This window comes from Anser brachyrhynchus, assembly GCF_964034855.1.
Source record: "Anser brachyrhynchus genome assembly, chromosome: 2".
NCBI classification, from domain to species: Eukaryota; Metazoa; Chordata; class Aves; order Anseriformes; family Anatidae; genus Anser; species Anser brachyrhynchus.
In genome coordinates, this window is record NC_137695.1 from 102,786,544 (window position 1) to 102,810,735 (window position 24,192).

The 24,192-nt window shown below is 38.4% G+C and overlaps 1 protein-coding gene across 2 annotated transcripts; it reads left to right on the top strand.

Moving 5' to 3' along the window:
• The first annotated feature begins 7,641 nt into the window (after positions 1 to 7,641).
• Positions 7,642 to 23,855, top strand: LOC308189381 (protein-glutamine gamma-glutamyltransferase 5-like). Of its 2 annotated transcripts, none has more exons than XM_080579356.1 (13): positions 7,642 to 9,172; positions 11,661 to 11,885; positions 12,141 to 12,383; positions 13,300 to 13,418; positions 13,920 to 14,048; positions 14,284 to 14,461; positions 15,380 to 15,512; positions 16,560 to 16,663; positions 16,775 to 17,017; positions 18,040 to 18,366; positions 19,285 to 19,442; positions 19,758 to 19,891; positions 20,876 to 23,855. In XM_080579356.1, the coding sequence occupies exons 1-13, from the start codon at positions 9,166 to 9,168 to the stop codon at positions 22,566 to 22,568; spliced, it is 3,693 nt and encodes a 1,230-aa protein (XP_080435482.1). In that variant the 5' UTR covers positions 7,642 to 9,165; the 3' UTR covers positions 22,569 to 23,855. The 2 variants fall into 2 exon arrangements, with proteins under 2 accessions (XP_080435482.1, XP_080435483.1); XM_080579357.1 differs by having other exon boundaries at positions 7,644 to 9,172; positions 11,661 to 11,840.
• Positions 23,856 to 24,192: the final 337 nt, after the last annotated feature.

The following is a 24,192-nucleotide window of genomic DNA, read 5'->3' on the forward strand; positions in this document are numbered from 1 at the left end:
TTGGATGATCATTAGCTGGAAAGGAAAAAATGTTTCCCTAAGCATTCAAGACATCCAGGCTCATATTCCTAATTACTATTCTTTGGAAAGATGACGGCACATTTCAGTGTAATTATTGCTCAGCTGGATATGTTCTTATGAAAAAGAAGACTCATTTTACATTATTGTATAAAATGTTAGGATGACATTCACTAACACATGGTGTTTGAATCCAGCCAAGAGTAGACTTGATATTCTTATTGATTTCTAAGGAGAGCAAAATTATGTTCAATAAATCTTGTGAATATTTATTTTTTTTGTATAGAAACTGAGAAATTGATGTTTAATAAAAAACAAACAAACAAACAAACAACAACAACAAAATTAAAATATAATTGAAAGCGGGATTGGACAAAGACATTACTGAAGATAGCTGGTAGCTTAAAAGACAGCAAACTAAGACTGGCTACTGTAACTCCAACAAGGAAAGAATCCATATTTGTATGTAGAAAACTAGCCCAAAGTGTTTTAGTATGTCCTTAACATATAGTACTATTTAAAACCTGACAAGAAAAACTGGAAGGTGCTGCTTGAAATATGTGATACCTGGGTGTGTAGAAGTCTTCCTGCTTATTTTCATGATGCAATTAAATTGTCATTCCACTTTTTTTTTTTTTTTTTTTAATATTGTGTTAGTAAAGTATTTTCCACTGTTCTGATATTGAAGTGCTAAGACTAAAGGTATGAGCTAGATTCTCCTTCTGTATATCAAATGGAATTTGGGAGGTTTGTGCACTTAGAAATTTATTAAAACGTCTGTAAAAGGAACTGAAAGCAGAATCTTACTCAGAACTTTCCACTGAAAATAATTTCATACATAAACAATTCAGCATTATGATTTTTTGCTCATATGTTTTAGGTGAAGACTTTGCCTGAGTGTAACAGGGAACACTATTTAGGCAGTCAGATATGAATTACTGGTGGTCTTGGTATAATAAGAAGCACATTCAGTTCTGTGCTACGTTTTTCATAATGTGTGAGAAGATTTCACTAAGAGTTTCATAAACAACTTGTTTATGCGAATTTTCAGGATGAACCAAAGGATGGACAAGTTCAGCAGGCACCTTACTCTTAACACTTAATATTCCCTCTAGTGAGTGTAATGACGTTATCTAACGTATCCTGATTTTTTTTTTTTTAAAAAAAGCTATATGCTTTTGAATTATCTAATGTGTTTTGATAGTATAAATTGATGCTGAATCAAGAATAACTACTTAATGTTTTGCCAAAACACTTGTACTGTGTGTGCTACAGCTTTCCTATACATAATGGTTACTGAATAAGAGTTGCATTTTGAATCTAAGTTAATGTGTTAGTTCCATATATTTTTTTTATTATTATTATGAAAATGGTGACACCTATGTAGCTTTAATAAAATGTTAATAATTATTTTGTAAATTTATTATTTAGTAAAGCTTTATAAGAATAAATTGCATATCAGAAACTATTGGAGAAAAGATAAAAAAAATGAAATTGTATTGTTAAAAATTTTATTGTAGCCACTCTATATTAAGTTGTTAAATGACATATCAAAGATCATCTTGTCAAAAAGTAGGGATATCAAACAAAACTAATAATTTTTTTATTTATTTATTTTTTGAAAGAAACAAAAACTATTGACTCAGGAAATTCTGGTAAATGGGAGACTAGAGCCTTCAAAAACAGGTGTGGGTTTTTATACCTGTTTGTACAGCTGTGTTTGTAAAGGAGTTGGAAGTATTTGCTGCATCATTCTCATATGATGTTTGTACACCATGCTTTTATAGGAGCCGGAAACATTTACTGCTTCCTATGGAGGCACATCATCTGTCTTCATGCTAGCCCTGGCTTGTGTTTTGACCATCTTTCAGACACTACCATTAGAGCTGAGCTCCTTGCGACACAGTAATAATCTAGTGGCAAAAATCTGTTGGAGGAACAGAGCTTGAACTGTATGACCAATCCAAACTGGAATGGAGCCTCTTACATATATAAAACCAATACATGAAGGTACTTCCAGCACCTGGGAGCAGTCGTTCTCTCTTTGCCTTGCATCTTGCTTGCCTCCGCCTAAACCAGCACTTCCATCTCCTTGTCTCTCTTTTTTGTGCTTAGTGGTGCGGAGTCTAATTGGAGGCCTGTGCTAGCAGTGTCACCCAGGGGTCAGTACTCGGTCCAGTCTTGTTCAGCTTATTCATCAACAACCTGGACGATGGAACGGAGTGTACCCTCAGCAAGTTTGCTGATGACACAAAGCTCAGAGGAGTGGCTGATACCCCAGAGGGCTGTGCTGCTATTCAGAGGGACCTAGACAGGCTGGAGAGTTGGGCCAAGAAGAACAAGTTCAACAAGGACAAGTGCAGGGTCCTCACCTCGGGAGGAATAACTCCAAGCACTCGTACAGGCTGGGGGCTGACCTGCTGGAGAGCAGCTCTGCAGAGAGGGACCTGAGACTCTTGGTGGACCATGACTCAGCAACGTGCCCTTGTGGCCAAAAAGACCAATGGTATCCTGGGCTGCATTCAGAAGAGTGTTGCCAGCAGTTCAAGGGAGGTGATCCTGCCCCTCTACTCAGCCCTGGTGAGGCCACACCTGAACTATTGTGTCCTGTTCTGTGCTCCCCAGTACAAGAGGGACATGGAAATACTGGAGTGAGTCCAGAGGAGCGCTACGAAGCTGATTAGAGGACTGGAGCACCTGTTGTACAAGGACAGTCTGAGAGAACTAGGCCTGTCTAGCCTGGAAAAGAGAAGACTAAGGGGAAACCTCATCAATGTATATAAATATCTGACAGGAGGCTGTCGAGAGAATGGAGCCTGTCTCTTTTCAGTTGTGCCCAGCGACAGGACGAGAGGCAACAGGCACAAACTGAAGCACAGGAAGTTCCGGCTGAATATGAGGGGGCACATCTTTACTGTGAGGGTGACAGAGCACTGGAACAGGTTGCTCAGAGAGGCTGTGGAGTTGCCTTCTCTGGAGATATTCAAAACCCACTTGGATGCCATCCTCCACAATGTGCTCTAAGTGATCCTGCTCAGCAGGGGGTTGGACCAGATGATCTTCAGAGGTCCCTTCCAACCTCAGCCATTCTGTGATTCTGCGAAACCTTCCATTCTGTACGTTGTGCTGTACTTACACTGCTGAAAAGGGAGCTCCATGATTCATAAAACCAATTCTTAATCCCCTACCATTGGGAAGGCTCTGAAAGCTTATGCAAATGTCATTAGAGCAATGTCATTACCTGACATTCCAGCAACTGTGTTGCCTAGATCTGCTGTCTAGTCTTCCTGAATGAGCAGAGAAATCACCAGCTGCCAGGCCCAGCAATCTAAAAGTAAATAAATAAAATAAGTTTGCAAACAAATTGAAAAAACTGAAATGTCTTTGTTTCTTTAGACATTCCCCCTCGTCCCTCCTCAAAATCTTTGTGGCATTGGAGCCTATAAAAAACTATGCTATTTCTCATTGAAGAAACAGTGTCTGTATTTATATACGTGTCTGTATGTGTATATATAAACTAAATAATATTTGGGGGTTGCATCTCTGATCCATTGGGTCTTCCTTACTCTTTGTACACAATGCTGTCTTCTATATACACCATGTTTTATATATATGGAAGATATATTGTATAGAGATTTGAAACAGGACAAAGAATTTTAAGAATCTCTTCCAGTTAATTTTAACTTCTGATTCTTCTACTCCCTAGTGCTTAAAATAAAAACAGCAAAGAACTGTGTTTTATTTATTTATTTATTTATGGAGAATAAGTAATGCATGGGCAATCTTAGAAATCCTGAAAAAGCTGTGTCAGATATTGAACTCAGGTTGTCAGAACTAAAATACTTTCTTGCCTCTGTTTTTAACATTAGAGAGTTCTCAGGTGAAAACAAGAGCTCTGTTTAGTGAAAGTATCAGTACTTGAGACTAATACTTCTGTTTGTTTGTTCATTTGCTTGCTGTGATGGAGATCTACACTCTAGACCTGTTCCTTGGGATTCTGAGCTCTAGTCTTACATAAAGAAATTTTAAAGGCAAATCTAGGAAAAATCACAAGAGTAGAAGATATGTTTTTAAACAAGAAGTAGACTTCATTCAAAGTTGAAGCTTTAAATTAAGGTGTGGAATAGGAGCCAACTTGAATTCTTCAAGATAGCAAAAAACCTCCTGTGATCCAACCTAATAAATGTCCTTCTCTGTTTTATTCTTTGAACTCACACTGCTCAAACTGAATCTATTTCAAATTAGCATTGCCTGTCTGGGTAAGAGATCCATATCTACTTCATTGCTTGGGAAGTTAGGCCAGTGGGTTGTAATCACAGGCCTGGTGATTTATAGATTTCTCTGTGTGGGAAAGTTACTGTTCAGTGACCTGAGGTTTGAATTTACAGTACTGGTAGCTTATTCTACTTCCGTTTTTAATACGGTTGTGAACAAGCTCCTTTGAAAGTGAACCTACAGTGCTCAAAGTATTTAACCTAGCAAATTACTAAACTATAAATTCTAGCTTATTTATGAACTTTTTATAGAGAAACCATTTTTTTTCTTTCTGTTGAAACTTATTCATTGCAATTTTCGCAATTTATATATATATATTTTCCTATGAAGTTATCCTAGTTACAGTTGCTACTGTTAATAAAGTACATGAAAAAAAAAAGAACCAATTAAAAATTTACTATGGAAGTACTACAGAGTGAAGTTGAAGTGCAGAAGTAAGGCCTGCAGTATGACTCAGGCTATTATTTTACCTTGGCTCTGTTCTAAATGCGATGACATGATGCCTTAAGCACAAATGATGTTTCTTCCTTTTATGAGCTACACATAGTTGTTTGACCTTTCTGTGTTCTGCATATGCTGCAACATTCTAGGTGTGTGTCTTTCACGTTGGCACTGTGGACACTGGGAAAAAATATCCTACCAAATGGAGCGAAAACAGGGGCTTACACAGTCATTGTAAGCCCAGTATAAGTCTAAAATACAGTAGACCAAGCAGCTCGAGCAGAATGCAAGGTAAGTCCTATGAACCAGCTTGGATGGGAGCTGCCTTGAAGTAGTTTCTCTGTATGAAGACTGGTGGTTTTGTTGTTTCAGAAACCACCTATAATTATTTAATGCTACTAATTTCCTCCAGGTTCTAGAAAGACAAAGTTGCCCTATACACCTTGAAACACACTGGCTTCTTGTCTAAGGCTTCATTTGAAGCATTTCTTCATTGTAATTCATCTGTAAACAGGGTGTTGTAATACTTGCTCACACTCAACAGAGTAGTTGCCAGTGCTTTCAGGTTCTTTAATGAAAGGCACCCTCACTGCAAATTGATATATGAATTTTAAGAAACTTCTGGGTGTGTGCTGTAACAAAGTTCATGTTACTTTGACAGCCTATTGCCCTTGTAATATGAAAGTTTTTAAAGGTCAGATGTACTTTATGCAGATTCCTAACATCTGTTTTTTTTTTTTCTTTTTTTTTTCTTTTTTCTTTTTTTTTTTTCCCGTCTCTATTCACATTTCTCGTTAAGCATGAATGTTCCTGAAATCTTGGGAGCAGGTAGTGATGCAAGTTAATGGCTTCCTCAAATATCCATACTTGTCAGGTAAATTTTTATTCCCTCACTTACTGTTATTTCTGCAAAAAACACTTACTGTTATTTCTGCAAAATTGTAAGTTTAAGGTGAACTCTAGGTCCAATGATCAAAGGAATACAATTATAAGACCAAGTGCAAAGAGTGAACATTAGGGCTGCCTAAGTTGAGTAGCTAAAATGTGCCTAAGTTGAGTAGCTAAAATGTTTTGTAACCACTGTAGTTGCCCCAGCATCCCACTAGATGACACTTTCACCAAAACACATTAATCACAATTCACATACATGCTGATTCTTCCCTTAGTCCCCTGTTCAGCTGTCATTTTGTGTTCCCTTTCTTGAAAGGATTCCTTGGATGCTTGATTACTCTGACTTTACTATTGTTCCTGAATATGTTAGTGACTCTGTGGAGCTGCATCAGTGAAGTTCATAGGTATTCTTTCTGTGATTGCTATGCCCTCATCTTCAATTCTTGCCCTTTCCTAGTGACATAATGGGCAATTGAAAGTTAAGAAGATTTCTGATACTTAGCAGGCACTCCACTTGACTTTGTCAATGTTCAGCATATGTCACTCTACAGTAGTGCAAGTAATATATAATTTTCAAAGTACAATAAAAGACAAATGTAATCCATACTATTTTAATAACAATTACTCCATAAATTAAAAAAAATCTCAAAACTCTTACTGCATAGATGATTGTACAGTAACGTCCAGAGTCAAAATATTAAATAAATTTAATAGTCTAAATAGCTTAAATTCCTCATAAATGTGTCATTTTGCAGAAATTTCAGGCCTGCTTCAGGCATATCATCTTTGTACATTTCAGGGGACTGCTGGATATGTAAGTAAGACACTAGTGATGTGAAGAGGACATCTTGCACAAACGATGAGTGAAATATTAGGGAAAGAGATGGATGCAAAGGGGAAAAGCATCCCCCGCTGGGACTGAGGGACTATCAATGTTTGTTTGGTGCTCCTCACTGTTAGGCAGGTAGAGGAGACATTTCTGTCCAGAAGGAGACTCAGCTCCCTTGGAGGTCAGCAGTCAGGACACATCAGCTGTTTAGACAGGCCGTGAACTGAGTGGCAAATCCTTTCCGTAACTCATATCACTGTTTCCTGTTTGTGCTCAGTCTCCCACAGCCCTGGGTTTTTCTTTAGGGCAGTGGCCCTATTGCCTGAACGATCTGGGACCAACTTGTTTGATGTTGGCGAGGGCTTGGAAGGCAAGAGGGGTAAGAATAGACTGAGAGCAGATAGAAGGCTAGTATGCTATGATTTTCTCCCTTGTTAAAGATTCTTCTTACTCTAGGCAATTGGGACTCGGGCTTGAATGAGAGGACCAACCAGTCTGATAGCTGTGAGCTGGCAGTAGCAATTGGATGGCTTTGCACGTACTGATAGGCAGGAACCTGGCCATCTTAGAGACTTTGCTTTGGGGCTGGGTATCTGTAAAGTGATCCTGCAGAGACAGATAGGCACCAAAGCAGCTTCAAGGATCTAAGCAAGCATACTTACTAAAGTCAGTGACTCATGTCCATACAGAAAGTGCTCAGCTTCTGATTCAGTCCTTTATTATTTTAAACTCTTAATTAAGTCTCTTTGAACCCACAGGTGCAGCAACTTACTGATGCATATTTGTTTTCTTTTATTTGTCACAGGATTTCATTTACCAAAATATTTTAGGCTGGTGGTTGAACTAGAGATATTCCAGGGGATTTAAATGTTTTTTTAGAAACTCTGACCAGCTTTGGTCATTTTCTGTTTATAGGTCTGGGACTATCATTTTGTCACCTAAAAAGCTCCATCAAGATCAGTTTTTCTCTCTGGACTTTAGTATAAGCGTACATTTGTAAGTAGGTCTCTGATGGATGGCTAGACCACTTCCATTCCTATTTTACAGGTTGATTTTAAATTGATTATGTGTTTACACCTGTATTATTTTCTATTTTAACTAAATGATTTCTTATGCAATAGTATATATATATATATATTTAATTTCCATTAAATTGAAGTTTTGAATATTCAAATGAAAAACATTAAGAAAATGAAATTTGGTATATCTGTACCAGTTTTCAGATATATACTATTTCATGAGAAATGAATGTAATACTTACCATTTGCACATATTTTCATAGCTTCCAATTGATTAGCCAAATATTTGCAAGTTTTGAATATGAACACATTAAATTTATGTTTGCTTTCTAATGAATCAGTCGTACAACTATTTCAGTCACTGTTCCAAAACCACCGCTGGTGCACTGATTTGTTTTATTTGCTGTAGCTTCTGTGAAGTTATTTTGCCACACGTGCACTTAAGTTAAGCTTACTAAGTCATTTCAGTTTTAGTTAAGCTGTTTCATTTTATGATTTCTTAAAGAACTGACTAGAATCCAGAGAGTTATCCAAATCACTAAACTTCAGTCATTGTGTTTTTTGTGTATTAATGATTTTATTTTTTTAATTTTAATTTTTTTTAAATCCAAATTAATTAGAGGGATTGCAAGTGATATTTTGTGGATTGAATATTCAGGGCAAGAGATATAAGAAAGATAGTTGACAACTGTTAAAAATGTTCATCCTTGTTTTGGTAGAGGAAATTTGAATCCATCTTTCCTAATTGCAAGCTGATGTCCTCATCCATGAGTGAGCAGAGAGAACACTGTTGTACTTTTTGGGTATTATTTTATTAAATATGCCTGGGATCTAAATATAACAACGCATCTTGTATCAAAATATTTAAATGTTTTCTGGTCACAGAAATTATTGGAAAAACCTCAAATGCTTTTCAGAATTTTTGGAGAAGGAAGCAAACAAGCTGAGATATTGGTTGTGTGGTCTCACATAAATATGCACAAGGTATAAATAAATTCTCTAACTTTAGATTAAGCTTTAATGTCCATTTCAAAAACATTTAATGCAGCTCCTCTGTTTATTTTACAGTTTAGCTGGGAAAATTTGCAACTGTTTGTTATACTCTGATCTCCACTTGGAGGTAGTGCTATGCAGACTTTCTGAAAACTGGGATTTCTGCTTATAATAAAAATGTCCACTATTGGTTGAATGAAAATAATTTAAATTTAGCTTAAGTCTAGCATTCCTTCTTGTTTTCTTACAGGTGACTGAAGGTGTCTAGCCACTAGGTGCTGATACTTGTGGGAACTTTAAGTGGCTAAAAATCATGGCTTATGCTGAAATGTGTTCAGATTCATCCTGGTCTTAAAATATTTTTGAGACATGCCGAGTTGTGGTATGTTGAGTGTACCATGCTATAGGTGAGGTACCAAGATCTCTCCTTCCCTTCAACCACAGGACTCTCCCTAATAATGCTGGAAGTGAAAATGAATCATTTATGAGCATCAGTAGACACATGGGTGGGGCCTCTTTGTAAACTGGTATTTTGTTGATGCAATATGTGTGACAGCCTTTTAGTTCTGAATATAAATGTTACTGAGAGGAAATTAGGTTGGTTCGCAGAGATCAGCCAGACCTTGCAGTGCATCTTGCTGAGGAGCAGGTACCGCCAACCAGCACTGTGCTTCAGATACTAGTACATGCAGGAGGAAAATGGAAGGTGAGTGCTTTGAAACTTTACTATCACTAGACACAGGACTGAGAAAGGAAATAAACAGTCAGGTGTAAGTACGTAAGGAAGTGTAAATATTGCTGTGTGGAATCAAGACAAGGGATTACCTCTAAGGTTTAGATTTTATTATATGTGGATTTAGAAAGAAAAGAGACATTTTTGGAAAAAAAAAAAAAAACAACACAAAAAACAATAAAGGAAAAAAGGGAAAAAGAGAGTTATGGAGAAGAAGCGGTGAAACAACAGCCATTTCTGAGAATAAGAAAGAGCATGGAAAAAAATGTATTTTATTTCCAGCACAAAATAAACAGTAATAGTTTTCAGTATTCTTATGTTAGAATCAATTATTTCACAGTAGTTACCTGAAGTATTCTCTCTGGAATGAAGGCAAACTGTGAATTGCTAGAGAAAACCCGTTGACTGGTATTAGAGGTAGGGTTTCTATCAGAGAAAGAGAACCCATAAGAGATGTGAAATTGATTAGCCTTTAGTATTTTCTCTGAGCTGCCTTTGCTTAAGAAGGCAATTGTTAGCTCCTTTGTGATCCAGCGATGATAGTTAACTCCGATAAGAAAACTGTGGGCTGACTTTAGACAACTTCCCTGGGAAACATATAATATCTCAACTCCCTGATGTTCCAGTTTAGCTGGATTCATGAGTCAATGAAATGTAGTTGTCCTGGTTTATAAACTCCTCCAGAGGATGGGTGAGGATCTATCAGGTTCTTTCAGTCAGTGACCACAGGAATTTGTCATGTGTGCTGTAACCACCTCTAATCCTTCTGTTCAACCAGAACACTTTGCATTGTGGTTGACAACTCTCATTAAGATACAAGATTTTCTGTGATTCTGTTAATCTTTCTTATTCAGCAGGTATGATGCACTCATGAGCAATAATGATGCAATGCATTGCTCTGTTTTATTTTTATTTTTATATTTTTTATTATTATTTTTGATAGTGTGCATGTTTTTAGGATGGGTAATGCCTAGGTCTGTGTTTCTTTACTGATCCTTGCTGAAGAGCTGAATGACCAATTCTTTACCAAATTTCAATGGGTAGATGAAATATGATATTACTTTTTTTCAAGGAAAAAATCTTTTTTTTTTTTTTCCCTTCCCCAGACCTTCCCTCCCCAGTTCATTTAATTTATGGTTTACTTAAGAATGCGATCCTGGGAAACTCAATTGGTTTGTGTTAGAAGTGTCCATGTCCCGTGGGCTTAGCTATAAGTCTTCTTTTAAGTGAATACACCCCTGGTTCTGGTGGGAAAAACTAGTTTCCCCTACATACCAACTGTCTATTCAATTTAGCACCAATTTAGCTAGAGAAATTGCATTGTTTGGTTGTACTGCAAGTTTAGCAGGACCAAACTTAATCTTTCAGAATTAAAATAATATCCAAGTCTTTGTAGTTCTGTGAGCCCAGTTTCCAAAACTGCTGAGAATTCGTGGCTCCCATTGCCTTCAATTAGAGTGAAGCACTTTTGAAAATAACATGTTGTATGCAAATAAGTAAAAATGAATGTTGCCACCCATCCTTCTGGCACCAGGATCATAATTAGCCCTGGGAAATGGCTGATATCCAGGCAGGGTGCCGGGGGTGTGGTGGGGGCGGATCATCCAAGATTTTAGTCAAGCTAATCACAGCATTTAGGATAGACTGTCAGCATTTTTTTTAAATCATAATTTATGAATATCTCCTTTTCCATCAAGTTCCTCAAAGATGTCTCAATTTGTGTAATAAAATGGGTGTCTCCAAGCCTTTTATAATTTTGGGAAATGTAGATAGAAACAACTATGTATGCATGCATATTCAACATTATTTGCGATTTGGGGGTGATATTTATTCACACTTTTTTCATAACTTATTTGGAGTGCCATTTAAGCCTTAAAAAACATGCATTTGTTATCAAATATTTTATTTATTCAGTTTGCTTTATTATTTTCTTCCAACTCTCATCTGATAGCATGTGAAAAAAGTTTGCTGTTTAGATGTGGTTGAAAAGTAACTATGTCAAAAGCCAGGACAAAAAGTCTTTTGGTGAGACAAAAGACAAAAGTCTTTTGGTGAGACTACTACAATATAGAACCAATCTTTCAGGTAGAGATACTAATAAGTGTCCTTTGACATCAGTTATTTATAAAGCATAAAGGTGCTATATAAGAGAAGTGAAACTTGTAGCACAGCTTTGATTTATAAAGCATTATACAAGTTTCTACCTGCAAGCTAAGGAAGTGGTGAACTTCTAAGGATACTTTTATGGAACTATGTCTCCATATAGTTTCTCAGTGTTGCCGAAATTTGAACAAACCCTTGACTGTTTGTTTTTTTGTTGTTGTTGTTATTTTGTTTTATTTTTCTTTTCAAAACAGTTATCTGTTTCATCTATCTCCTGTTTCATGTAATCTTGACCTCATCCAGTGATGTGGCCTCAATTATTTGGTTTTCCTTCTGTATTTCTTTCTCCATCCTGCAGTCATCGAGCTTGGAGATGTTGACCTGAACTGTCCTTCCAACTGCCAAATTCATAACACCCATTTCTTCGGAACTGACAGACAGATAATAAGGAGAGGGCAAGCCTTCAACTTTTATGCTCGCTTCCATAATCGGGAATGGGATGACTCCATGGATCAGGCCATTTTCACCGTGGAGACAGGTAGTCACACCCAAAATATGTGTAGTCTTTCTCAGTCCATTTCTGGTAAGTAATATTTCCCATAGTCTTCAGTGATAAATACTATCTACACATTCATTTTCTGAATGAACAGACTACCCTCCCCTAGCTAAGGCAGTGCTTCTACCATATAAAGTTTTCTCACCCTGCTATGAAAATTACAAGTGAAAAACAAATCCACCCTTTGGAGCTTTAAATTGCAAATGATTGCTAAACAAATTACTTGTTTTTTACATGTGCTTTGTTTACCCTGATTGAAATTGTACTTATTTTCCTGAAAAGGCCTCAGACCCTGCGAGTCAAATGAGACGAAATGTACATTCCCAATGGGCAGATGTCTAGATCAAACCTGCTGGAGTGCTTCCTACAAAATTCATCAACCAAAATGCATCAGTATTAGTGTGTTTCCTCCCTCCAATGCCTGCATTGGCCGTTATATTCTCAATATGCAAATCACATCTTGTGGTCACACATACCAGCGATGTCTTGGAGATTTTTATGTCCTTTTTAACCCATGGTGTGCAGGTGAGAACTCCAGTGATATTGAGATAGTTTTAAGAAAAATGCTAATGATTAATAAAAAATGTTGAAATTATTAATTACTTAGCTGGTAAGTAAGGGATGAAGTCACAGAAATCACAGGAAATAGAGAAGGATTTTTTTTGTTTCTTTTTCCTGTATATTCAAGGCTGTCTCAATCCAGTGTTTTGATTTAATTTCTTAGTGGTAGTACTGATGTGATATAATTTTCTTTTCTCCACTTTTAAAATAGCTTGCCAGGAAAAGAGGCTATGTGCACAAACTGAAACAAAGGAGATTCTGTCTGAACATCAGGAAAAACTTTTGTTACTATACAGGTGAATGAAGTATTGGCACAGGTTACTCAAAGAGGTTATAGAGTTTCCCTCCTTGTGTATATTCAAAAGCCATCTAGACATGGTCCTGGGCAACCAGCTCTATGTGACTCTGCTTAAACAGGGGAGTTGGACCAGATGACCTCCAGAGGTCTCTTCCAACACCATCCATTCTGTGATTCTGTGATATCACCATGACAGCACAAATACGAATGAAGTTCAGTAAATCTGATTTGAGAGGCAGCAAATTGTGAAGTTTTTAAGACTTTGCCAAAATCATTAGATGGAAAACATTTACATTGTCCATTGATTTGATCAGAATTAAATACCAAACTCTAAATGTAGTGTTTGACTCCTAGGATTGCTTAGGGTGAAGACAAATTGCAAGCTCTGTAATTCAGGTGTATCACAGCAGAGTGAGGCTTAATAAAGGCAAAACCTAGAAGTAAACAGAAATGAATTAAATCTGCTTAAAAGCATATGTTTAAAATAGATAGGAAAAGAAAGAGGGATCCAGTGAAATAGATAAAAGATATATAAGTGCTAGAAATGAACATCTTGTCTGATAGCTCTTGCATCTTTTCCAGATGACCCTGTATATATGGACAATCAGGCTCAAAGAGAAGAGTATGTTCTGAATGAACATGGCATACTGTATGAAGGAGTTCACAAACATATTACCTCTAGACCTTGGCACTTTGGACAGGTATATTTTGAAGATTTGTTCAGAAGTAGTTATCCATATAAGTACTAAGGAAGTGTTATCCATATTTTGCAGAAATGCATCCTGTTATGGAGTACAAAAGATTTTTAGGTCTAGTCCAGAACATGCGTGCAATGAAAGAAATGTTTAAGAACGTCTCTGTAGCTCAAATAACTACAAGGAAGTTTTCTGTAGTATAGAATTATGGAAACATCAGAATGTTCTTGGAAAAAGAAAATTGTGCTTCTGAAGTTAAAATGATTCAATTAGTTAGACATAAGCAAGGATAACATGCTTTTTAAAAGAGACTATCTATCTTTGATCTTCCTTCAATCAGACAGACAACATCATGCAGACTACTAGAAGCTAGACTTGATTTTAAAGAAATGGTAGGGGAAGAGAGAGGGAAGCTCATATACATGAGAAAGCCTGCAGTATTGACAAGAAAAGTGCTTTTTCAATGTTAGAATACCATGATGTCTGTGTTAACTTCTCTTTGATCAGTTTGAAGATGGAATTCTGGATATCTGCTTGAAGATTCTAGACATGGGTGCAAGTTACCATCACGGCTCTGATCGAGACCATTGTTGGCGCAATGATCCTGTGCATGTCAGCATGGTGGTAAACCACATGGTAAGAACTAATGGTGCATGACCTTTGAATAGATGGGTCACACTTTGTTTTTTTTTATAGAAGGATAAATTACACTGTAATGAAACAGTACAAGTAGTAGGGAAAATCCTTTTTGTGCTCAGATTCACAGGAAAAAGTAACTTGTAGCATTGATCTTTGATAATTTTGTGAGATGCTTAGGATGTGAAGACATGGTCAGGTATTTGGAAAAGTTGTTTTTCTTTTCTCTCACTAGATAAGCAGCCATACCACTAACAGCATAATGAAGATTCCAGAAAACAATGATTACCTGAAAGGAACAAAACCATTTTCCTGGAATGGAAGTGTCCCTATTCTTCAGCAGTGGTATAATGGCAGATGCAGACCAGTCAGATATGGGTACTGTGGGTCTCTTGCTTCAGTAATGTGCACAGGTATGATATCTCAGTCTTTCCTTACCTAGCTATCCAAATGAAAGACAGAAAACCAGGATTAGAAAATTCTGACCCTAAATATTACTGCAAGCATATTCCTCATAAGTATTTTACTAGAAAAGAAATGGAGTATTTTATCTTGTTTTGATATGGCACGGCTGCCTACACAGTGTTTATTATCAACCTGTTGCTTTCCTATAAACTGTGATGAACAAGAAGAAAAGTGATACTGTCCTTTTTGACCCTTATGCAATGTAGCTCTCAGTATTGCAGTTTTTATTAAAATACGGAGCAAACACAACCTCACAGAAGTAAAAATTTATCCTTTGGGTGAGGCTTGAAGGATGAGTAAAAACACCAACTTATGAAGAGGAATAAGACTTCTACCACCGTCTCGTCCAAAACACAAAAGCAGCAAGCTTTTGCTACAAAGGAGGAGATAATAGTGAACTAAATGATATGGAGGAGGTGGGAAGAGTAACAATGTTACACCATTTACTTCCTGAAGCTGCTTCTGCATTGAAGAAAATTAGGTTGATACTATACAGACAAATCTATAAACACTATACTATACTTATAAAAAGTATGGAAATTTCTGACTAGTGTTTTATTAATGCAGGGTCTGGAACATTATTTCTGTATTTACAACAGGTGTATGTATTGTTTGTTTGTTTATTTATTTATTTTTATGCTGGAATAATATTGAGTCATTCCTTTCTGTTAGGCTCTTTTCAAGTTACTTTTCAGAAAAAAGAAATTCTGAAGACAGAATTATGACATCCCAAATGTTATCTCCTATGCATTTTGTTTATATGATGGCAAAGTAGAATGCAAGATAATTATTTACAGAATAAGTAAAAGGCTTGTTTGATTAATTACTGTTTATAATGGCTCTTGATTTTCTTTTTTCCCTTACAGTGATGAGGTGTTTGGGAATTCCAAGTCGTGTTATCACAAACTTCTGTTTTCCATGCTCAAATGAGAATCCCCTTGGTATCAATGAGATTTTTGACTGTACTGGAAAAAACCTCTGTGGTAAAGACAAGCTATGGTAAATAAGAAAAAAGCAATAATATATTTTGGTTTTGTGAAAAGCTAGATGATAGGAAGACTAGTGTAAATCTAGCAAGTCAGTACTTTGGAATTACATAGCCGTTCATTTTCCTATTAATGCACTTCAAAAGCATACAGTCATTGAGGAGGCAGTCTGTTCAATCTACCCTTAAAAACAATAACAAGAAGAAAAAGCACACTTTTGAGAATTGATACTATCTGCTTATCCTTCTCAGTTGAAGCAATAGGCCATCCATCTCAGTAGATGCAAAAATATTAAGTGAACATAAAATTCAAAGAAAAATTTATGATAGATTAAAATTATTATCCTTGGTCATAATCACTTGGTTGATAATTATGTTGTCTTCCTGGGGTTCCTTACCATGAATCGCTTCATTCTTGTCAACCTTTCAACTCACGTTCATATAACTATGACATTATAGCTTATCAAAGTACAATTTGTTGTTTTTACTCTTGGCCTATGTTCATAGTTTAACTGCACCAGAATTTGCTTGTATCCAAGCCTAATCTGTGAGAGCTTTCAAATAATTTTTTGATCTTTCCCATGTGAAAAATATAAGATCAAACTGAAATGCTAAGGGAAAGAAGATCCTATTTTGGCATTTAAGTCTTAAGGGTTTCTTCTTTGTTAGTCTGTTAAAAAGACTAGGACAGTATTTTGTTTGTTTGTTTGTTTGTTTTCTCTAAAGAACTGGGCAGAAAATGATAGGAAAAATTGACTATTTAAAGAAAAGAACTGTGCTGGCATATTATCAACTGAAACAACAACAACAAATAAGCAAAAAGATAATGGGCTATAAAAGGAACATTTTGCAAGCAGGTTTGCAGGATTCAGGAACAGATTTTCAGTCTTAGGGATACAAAGCAAAGCAAACAACTCCTGTCTTGAAACATCATTAACAATGCTAAGACAGAACTATTCAGTTGCTTAAAGGTTCTCTATGATATTCTTTTCCTCCATAGAAAGGCATTGAACTTATTGACCCAAGTGATGTTTTTAATCCTATATTCCTCCACCCTACAGGCGGTACCACTGCTGGAATGAATCTTGGATGGCTCGCAGAGATCTAAATCAATGCTGTGGTGATTGGCAGTGCCTGGATCCAACACCTTTGGAAACTGGCAGAGGTAACTAAAAATGTTTCCTATGATTGTCATCGTTTGCATCAGCTTATGTTTTTGTTTCTATACTACTCAGGTTACATCCTGTTACAACATTTTGGTTTTCACCTGGCTTAGGTTCATCTTGCAGTGGTCCTACATGGGTTCGAAGCATCAGAGAAGGGGAACTGGACTTGGACTATGATGGTCATCATATGTTTTCTCGGCTAAATTCGAACTATGTTGGCTGGCTTTCCCAAAACAATGCCAAAAAAACAAAAGTTTTCTGTGACACTTGGCCATGTGGACAACATCTAAGCACTAAGAGTGTTGGCAGCGAGCAACTGGAAGATATCACTGGGAGTTACAAATATGAGCTAGGTATGACGAAAAATCATTAAATGGGTTAGAGGCAATTTAAAATGTTAATTGTACAAAATTTTCAAAGTAATTTGTCCTGTGTTAAAATGAGTAGAACTATTTAAAGGTTGCCTTCCTTCCTTCCTTCCTTCCTTTCCTTCCTTCCTTCCTTCCTTCCTTTCCTTCCTTCCTTCCTTCCTTCCTTCCTTCCTTCCTTCCTTTCCTTCCTTCATTCCTTCCTTTCCTTCCTTCCTTCCTTCCTTCCTTCCTTCCTTCCTTCCTTCCTTCCTTCCTTCCTTCCTTCCTTCCTTCCTTCCTTCCTTCCTTCCTTCCTTCCTTCCTTCCTTCCTTCCTTCCTTCCTTCCTTCCTTCCTTCCTTCCTTCCTTCCTTCCTTCCTTCCTTCCTTCCCTCCTTTTTGAGAAAGAAGGGAAGATGCCTTTCTGTTGAAATAAGGTCTAAGCGTATTTAGATGAATCAAAGAAAACAATAGCAACTGCTTTTATTTAATACCACTGTTTTTATGTACGTGATTTGTTCTCACCTATATACGAGTTTCAAATATTAGCAGACTTTGGATAATCTAACAAAATAAATTCTTTTAAACCCAGGATTAAATTCTTCCTTATTGACTCTTGCACTAGCTCTATCAGGAAATATGCTCATGTACTAATTTCATGTATTATTAGGACTTCCTGTTGTTATCACTTTTGGTTTACTGATTTTCATTTTCCAGGAATGTAGGGAAGAGTTCAATCAGCAAAATTGCCTAAAAGAATGTAGAGTAGATTAGAGCTGGTTGTAAAAGTGCAAATTTTGTTTCCTGAAAAGGAACAAAAAAACCTTCATTTGAATGTTTTATCTCACCTTTTGTGAGAAAAAAAAATGAAACCTCTTGTGGCTTCATTTTCTGTTGGATTTGTTTAACACCAAGCCACCACATTATGTTTCAGGAAGGAGTAGGAGGAAATTTAATTATCTTTATTATTTAGGTAGATATTCCAGACTTCCAGAAGACTCATTATCATGTATCTCCTTTTCACAGGTTCTGTGAAAAGCAAAGAAGCCTATTACCGGGCTTACAGAAGAATTCACCCAGGGTACTGCAATGCTTCCAACTGTCATATAGATAGGGAGTTATCATCTCTGAAAAACCCATTTTTGAGTGACAGCGGTATTAACATGAGGCTAAAGATGACTAACTGTCCAATGTATGGTGAAGATGTCCAACTGCACTGGCTGCTTGAAAATTTGCGTAGTGAACCCAAAACCCTGAAGTTTAATTTGTGTGCACAAATAATAACATACAATGGTTGCCCAATGGATCAATTTTGGAAAGACAGTGTGTCTGTTACATTGGGTCCGAGAGAAGGTAAGAAGGTGGATTTGTCTAATGCCCTTCTGACCACAGTTCTTTTCAGGAGACAGATAGCAGACAGGAGACCGACAATCTTCTATAGGATTAGTGGAGACTTAATACTCGTGGGAAGTGAAATTAATACAATGTTAAATATTGATAGCTGAATTGCCTTCAAGGTGATCCCTCAAAAATCAACACAATATATACTCTATGTGTAATCAATTACATGTATAGTAACAGGTTAACTGTAGTCTTTGCTTAATTTCTCAAGGTTTAGAGATTTTGATGATCATTTAAAACTTCTTTCTGTTAAAAGTTCAAGTCTGGATTCTATATTCAATACAAAAATAAAATTGCAGATGCTTATCATAAAAACAATTCATTTCCTTTAGCCAGAAGATATTAGTATAAAATATCCATATTAAGCACTCAAGTGATTATTTCCAGATACAGCACAATATGCTGGGAAGTGCAATGGTGTGTCACAGCATAAGCACTTGTTTTAATAGTTACCTCTTTTCATGAAAGAAAAAGATCACTTTACTTAAGTCATATCTATAAGAAGAAAATTAGTTCAAGATATTTACATTCTGTTTTACCTAGCTTTAATTTGACTACATTCAAATTATTGCTTTAAGAATTACATTGGAATTAAAGTTTCAGAATTTAAGTAAATAAATAAATTAAAACTTCCCTATAAACACACTAGTATAGTTAGAGTAATCAGAAAGTATGCAGCTGGATGTTGAAGGTAGCAATGTATCATCCTAAGCCAGAAAAGTTCATGTCTGGTTTCAGAGATGCTGTGATAGCTTAATATTTAATTAAACCATTTTAATTGCCAGTTAAACTTTAGGAGGAATGGAAGTAGAATATTAGCCAAAAATAATTAAACGAATAAATAAAAACTTAAATACATTTGTTTTACAGTGAAAAAAATCCCACTGTGTATATCATATAGTCAATATGGACCTTATCTCTGTGATCACAACATTATGAAAGTAGTTGCTGTCTCAGATCCAGAGTGTGGAGAAGTTCTGATGGTTAGCAGGGATATTGTGATCAACAGGCCACCTGTTATTGTTAAGGTAAAGAACTTTAACTGTGCACTTTGTGTTCTAAGGAACAGTTATGGACTCTTATTGTCCACTTCCTATGTATAATACAGAAAAATGTGGAACTCGTTTTTGTTTGCTTTTTAGCAAGATCAGTGTGATTATAAGTGTATAAAAAATTACTTAGAGTGATGCCTAAAGATCATAGAAGTAAACCAAAAAGAAACGTGTATATAAGTATTAATATTTTTCTTCTGTTTAATTTAATGCTAATTTTGTGAGGTTAAAAAAAAAAAAAGTGTTTGATATTTTAAATATTTATTTGTTCGTTTGTTTATTTTTTACTAGCTATTGAGCCAACCCAGGCTGAAAGTACCATGTACAGCAGAGATCTCCTTCTGCAATCCTCTCCAGGAAGATATGAAGAACTGCATAATGACTTTAGAAGGCTGCGGTTTATTCAAAGAGCCAATGACCATTGAGTAAGATCATCAATTATTTAAATGGGGATAATATTGGGGGTTGACTAAGGTCTGCTAGGTCAGAGCAGGTTTTGAGGAAGATGATAGTTATGATACTTCTGGTATTTAGGCTCTGAACATGATTTTATGCCCCTTAATACTTTGAGACTCCATTACAAGACTCATTCTTCTTGAAAATCACAGTGTTGGCAAGATATGCTGTTCCTTCATTTTTCTTAAGTCTAATCTGTGTGTGTTACAAATTTATATCTGAAAGGGAATGTACACTTTTATTCACAAGAAATTTTAGCTGTGTCCCCCAGCCCTTATAATCCTATTGAGTTTATAAAGATTTCCTCTAAATATTCATGAACTTGCATCACTTATGTAAACAATTAGAAAAAGACAGAAATAGTAGCGTGCATTCTAGGCTCACAACAAGTTAAACACAGGAAACTGGAAATTTTCATGATGTTATAACATCCTAGGAAAAGGAGCTTTTCATTAATATGCATTGCTGTTCTTCATGACAAGGACAACTGACAGAGGTGTGACTAGTTTTGAAGGGAAGCAACTAGGAATTGTTCTCACTGATGATAATGAACTTGGTACCACAGAGCTCCTTGATCCAACTTAGATGACTGGAAATGCGAAGCATCATGTATATCTTTGAGGCAGAAGGGTACTATGTTTTTGAAGAATTTAAGTAACTTACTTACTCCCATACAGTATCATGAATGGGTTTCCAGTTCCAGTTCCAGAACTAACAGTGTGAGTTTTCCGTGGGCAGAAGTAACAAATCTTTTGAGACAGAGTGAAATGGTTACCACGCTATTCACAACACAGGATGATTTCGGGAGAGCAGGGCAACTAACAAAGTGGTCATAGCAGACTGTCTCTGAAAACGTGTCATAGCAATCAAAACATAAAATATGAAGTCATATTCTAGTGTTTCAGGTCTTTGAGCTACCTAAGGCTCTAATTCTCTCCCTCCTCTTGGTGCAGTTTGGGAACACTGGCTTCCAATCAGCAGGCACGGACTATTGTGGAGTTCACACCATACAGACTGGGCAGCCACCGGCTCCTAGCCAACTTCGGATGCCACAAATTTGCCTACTGCAAAGGATGTGCCAAGGCTGAAGTGTGTAATCCTGTGGGGCAGAACGGCTCCCTGCCCGTGGGGCAGAATGGCTCCCTGCCCGTGAGCCAGAACGGGTCGCTGCCAGTTTGTGAGAATGGGTCCCTGCCCGTGAACAGCTCTGGGCCAGTCCCTGCAGGGGACCCTGGGTTCAACTCCATGTGTGAATACATATGCATCCCTGTGTGCAACCCGAACTGCAACCCAGGGGGCCCGCCTGTGTACGACTTCGTGTACCTTCCTGCGGGCCATCCCTTATGCAACACCATCTGCAATCCAGGCTTCAACCCAAACATCAATCCTGGTTTCGACCCAGGGTGTGATCCTGGCTTCCGAGTTATATGCGAGACCATGCCTCCCGCTACGTGTGCCCCGATGCCTCCGCCCATGTACGGCTCTATGCCGGTCCCATCGTCCAACCCTGTGGGCCCCCCTATGCCACACGTGGTGTTCGAGACAGGGCCCACTCCTGCACACCAGCCTGGAGGTGGAGGGGGGCCGATGTCCTATTCTGTCTCTGTCCCGGCAAATAATGCGGTGAGTGCCCTGCTGACCCATTTCATGGCTGGCCCCAGTCCCACTGCAGCAGCCCAGGCGGTCCCCACCCATCTGCCAACCCACCCTGTGTGCTCTCCAGTTGCCAACACTGTCGGCAGTCCCATGCCACCGCCTGCAGCCATTTCAGTGCCAGCTGCCTCCCTCTCCCATGTTGTCTGTGGCTCCGTGCCCTCTCCCACAGCCCAGCCTCCCTGTGGCTCCATGGCCACCCTTCCGACCCAGCCCTTGAGTGCCCCAGTAGCCCATGCTGTGTGCTCCCCAGCTCCCTGCCCTGAAGCTTCTCCGGTGCCCCGCTCTGCACGTAGCTCTACCCCTGCAGGGCTTCACCTTGCGGGCTCCCCAGCCCCCCGCCCTGTGGGACCCCCAGCAGCTCACTCGCTGTGCTCCCCAGCCCCCCGCCCCGTGGGACCCCCAGCAGCACACTCACTGTTCTCCCCTGCCTCCATCTCGGTGGGAGCTGCAGGGGTCCGCTCTGCGCGCTCACCCACCCCTTGTCCCGAGGATTCGTCAACCACCTGCTTTGCATCTCCCCCAACTCCCCGGCCTCTGGCAGCTGCCACAGCCCGCTCCCTCTGCAACCCTTCCTCTCGCTCGGTCTCCCGGGCTGTCTGTACCCCAGGGTCTCGCTCCGTCTGTGGCCCTCAGTGGGGGCCATCCTGCACTACCACCACCACCACGTCCCGCTCAGGCTCCCACTCCACGTGGACTCCAACCTCCCGCTCAGCATGGAGCCTCACAGGGCGCTCGGGCTACATCCCCTTCTCCCGCACCTCCTACAACACGCTCACAGGCCCTCCCTATAGCTCCTTGTCCCGCTCCTACAACACTTTGTCCCGCTCAGCCTACACCACCCTGCCCCGCTCTACCTCTCCCTCTGCTTACGCTACCCTGCCTCGCTCTGGCTCGCGCCCCACCGGAAGCGCCCTGACCCGCTCTGGGGCCCGCACCCCCTGGAGTCCCAGCAGGGGTACTCTCTCCTACTTCAAACGCAAATACCTGTAATTGAGGGCAACCCACTGGGGAAGAGCCAAAGTGAGTGAATTAAAGTCTGTACACAGACACTTTGAAAAAAGGTTAGAAATAGGGTGATGGAGAGCAACCTGCGTAGTTCTGAATATTTGTCCAGGCATTTGAGATGTGTTGGAAAGCAGGCTGCTAGCCAACCCTTGAGAAGTGCATTTGATATAATGTTCATGTGTCTTGAGATACAGTCCAGTGGAAGTGACAAATGAACGTGCTCCCCCCGGAGCCGTAGTGACAACAGCTGCACAGTGCAAGTAATCGGACTAGCTTGCTCAGTCAAGCCCTTTTATAAATGATCTGCTTTCATTCTCTTTCCTCTTGATTTCTTGCAATGTGTATTTCTCACAACCCCCTTGGGCTACAAGGCTCGTTGCACATCTCCCTCCCCACGTGAGATGTGCTGTTAACTGGTGTTCTGCTACCACAGAGGTGGTAGAAGGACCCTCATGACATCTCCCCAAACACACCATGGCCCTCGAGCTCTGATCTCTTTGTGGCTAAGGTCAGTTCTGCATGCACTTGTATTTCCTTAGTTATAAGGTAATGAAAACTGTGGTGGTCATGAAGTAACTAAATCATTGCAAATCAACTTAAGTGTTCAGAAAAAAAAAAAAAAAAAAAAAAGGAAAAAAAAAAGAAAAAGGAAAAAAAAAAGTTAGTATGGTAAATTTGGTATTACTACTCTGGACTTACTACCAGTCCGGTATCAGGAAGAAAGGCCAGAGTAGAAAGGCTGAAAAACTCAATGAAGATTTAATGCCATTTAAACAACATCGGCTTTCACAGCCAATGGTTTTCTGTAAAGCATTTCCCAAAGTTTTCCTCTTATATATTATATGCATTTAAGTTTACAGTACAAGCTCATGTTCAAAGCCTGTGCTTTTGTGATTCAATATAGCTAGGGAACTTTTGTCACCAGACTTGAAGTAGAGAAGGAAGTGTGATGGTATCATTTCTTTCCAACACCTAGCCCTTCCAAATGGACAATTAAATGAAAGTTAACTGGTACCATTTCAATGCTAACCTTCTCCTTTTCTCTTTTCTTTTTTTTTTTTGGTATAAAATAATATATTGTCACAAAGGAACTGTCCCTAAGTTTTACCTCTCCTTTGTCTGACCCTCACAAGAGCTTTGGATTTGGTGACACACCTCCCACCCCCCCATTGTTTTCCTCTAGTGCTGTTATTTTTAGTAGCAAGTGTTAGTGGGGTTTTGTGGTTAAATAATTTTGCTGGTGCTGCAGAATCTTCAATAATGTAGTGATAGTATCTCAGTAGTATCACTGTAGTTCACACCCCTGTGTTTTGTGATGAGATTGAGTAACCTTCTGGGGATTTTGAAAAGGCGAGGTGTCAGATGCTAGTTATGAATATACCAACTGTGCCAATTACATAATAATTCTGAGTATGGTAGAAGTCTTTTCCTGGATATTGTAGTGCAGTGTTCAATTCTGTGGCACAGTTCTGTGACTTTTTTTTTTTTTAATGCAGTTTCAGTAGTTCCTATTGGGTATTTGCTGACGATTTCTTTTCCTGACTGACAATAAAAATAGAAATTTAGAAAAGAAATCCTGTAACTGTGTTTTTTTTCTTCTTGTAATATT

Bases quoted from the DNA above. Each gene is read 5' to 3' on its own strand.
- LOC308189381 (XM_080579356.1), top strand. The intron at 12,384-13,299 runs GTGAGAACTCCA...CATCTTTTCCAG, and splicing joins TTTTAACCCATGGTGTGCAG to ATGACCCTGTATATATGGAC. The intron at 19,443-19,757 runs GTAAAGAACTTT...ATTTTTTACTAG, and splicing joins GGCCACCTGTTATTGTTAAG to CTATTGAGCCAACCCAGGCT.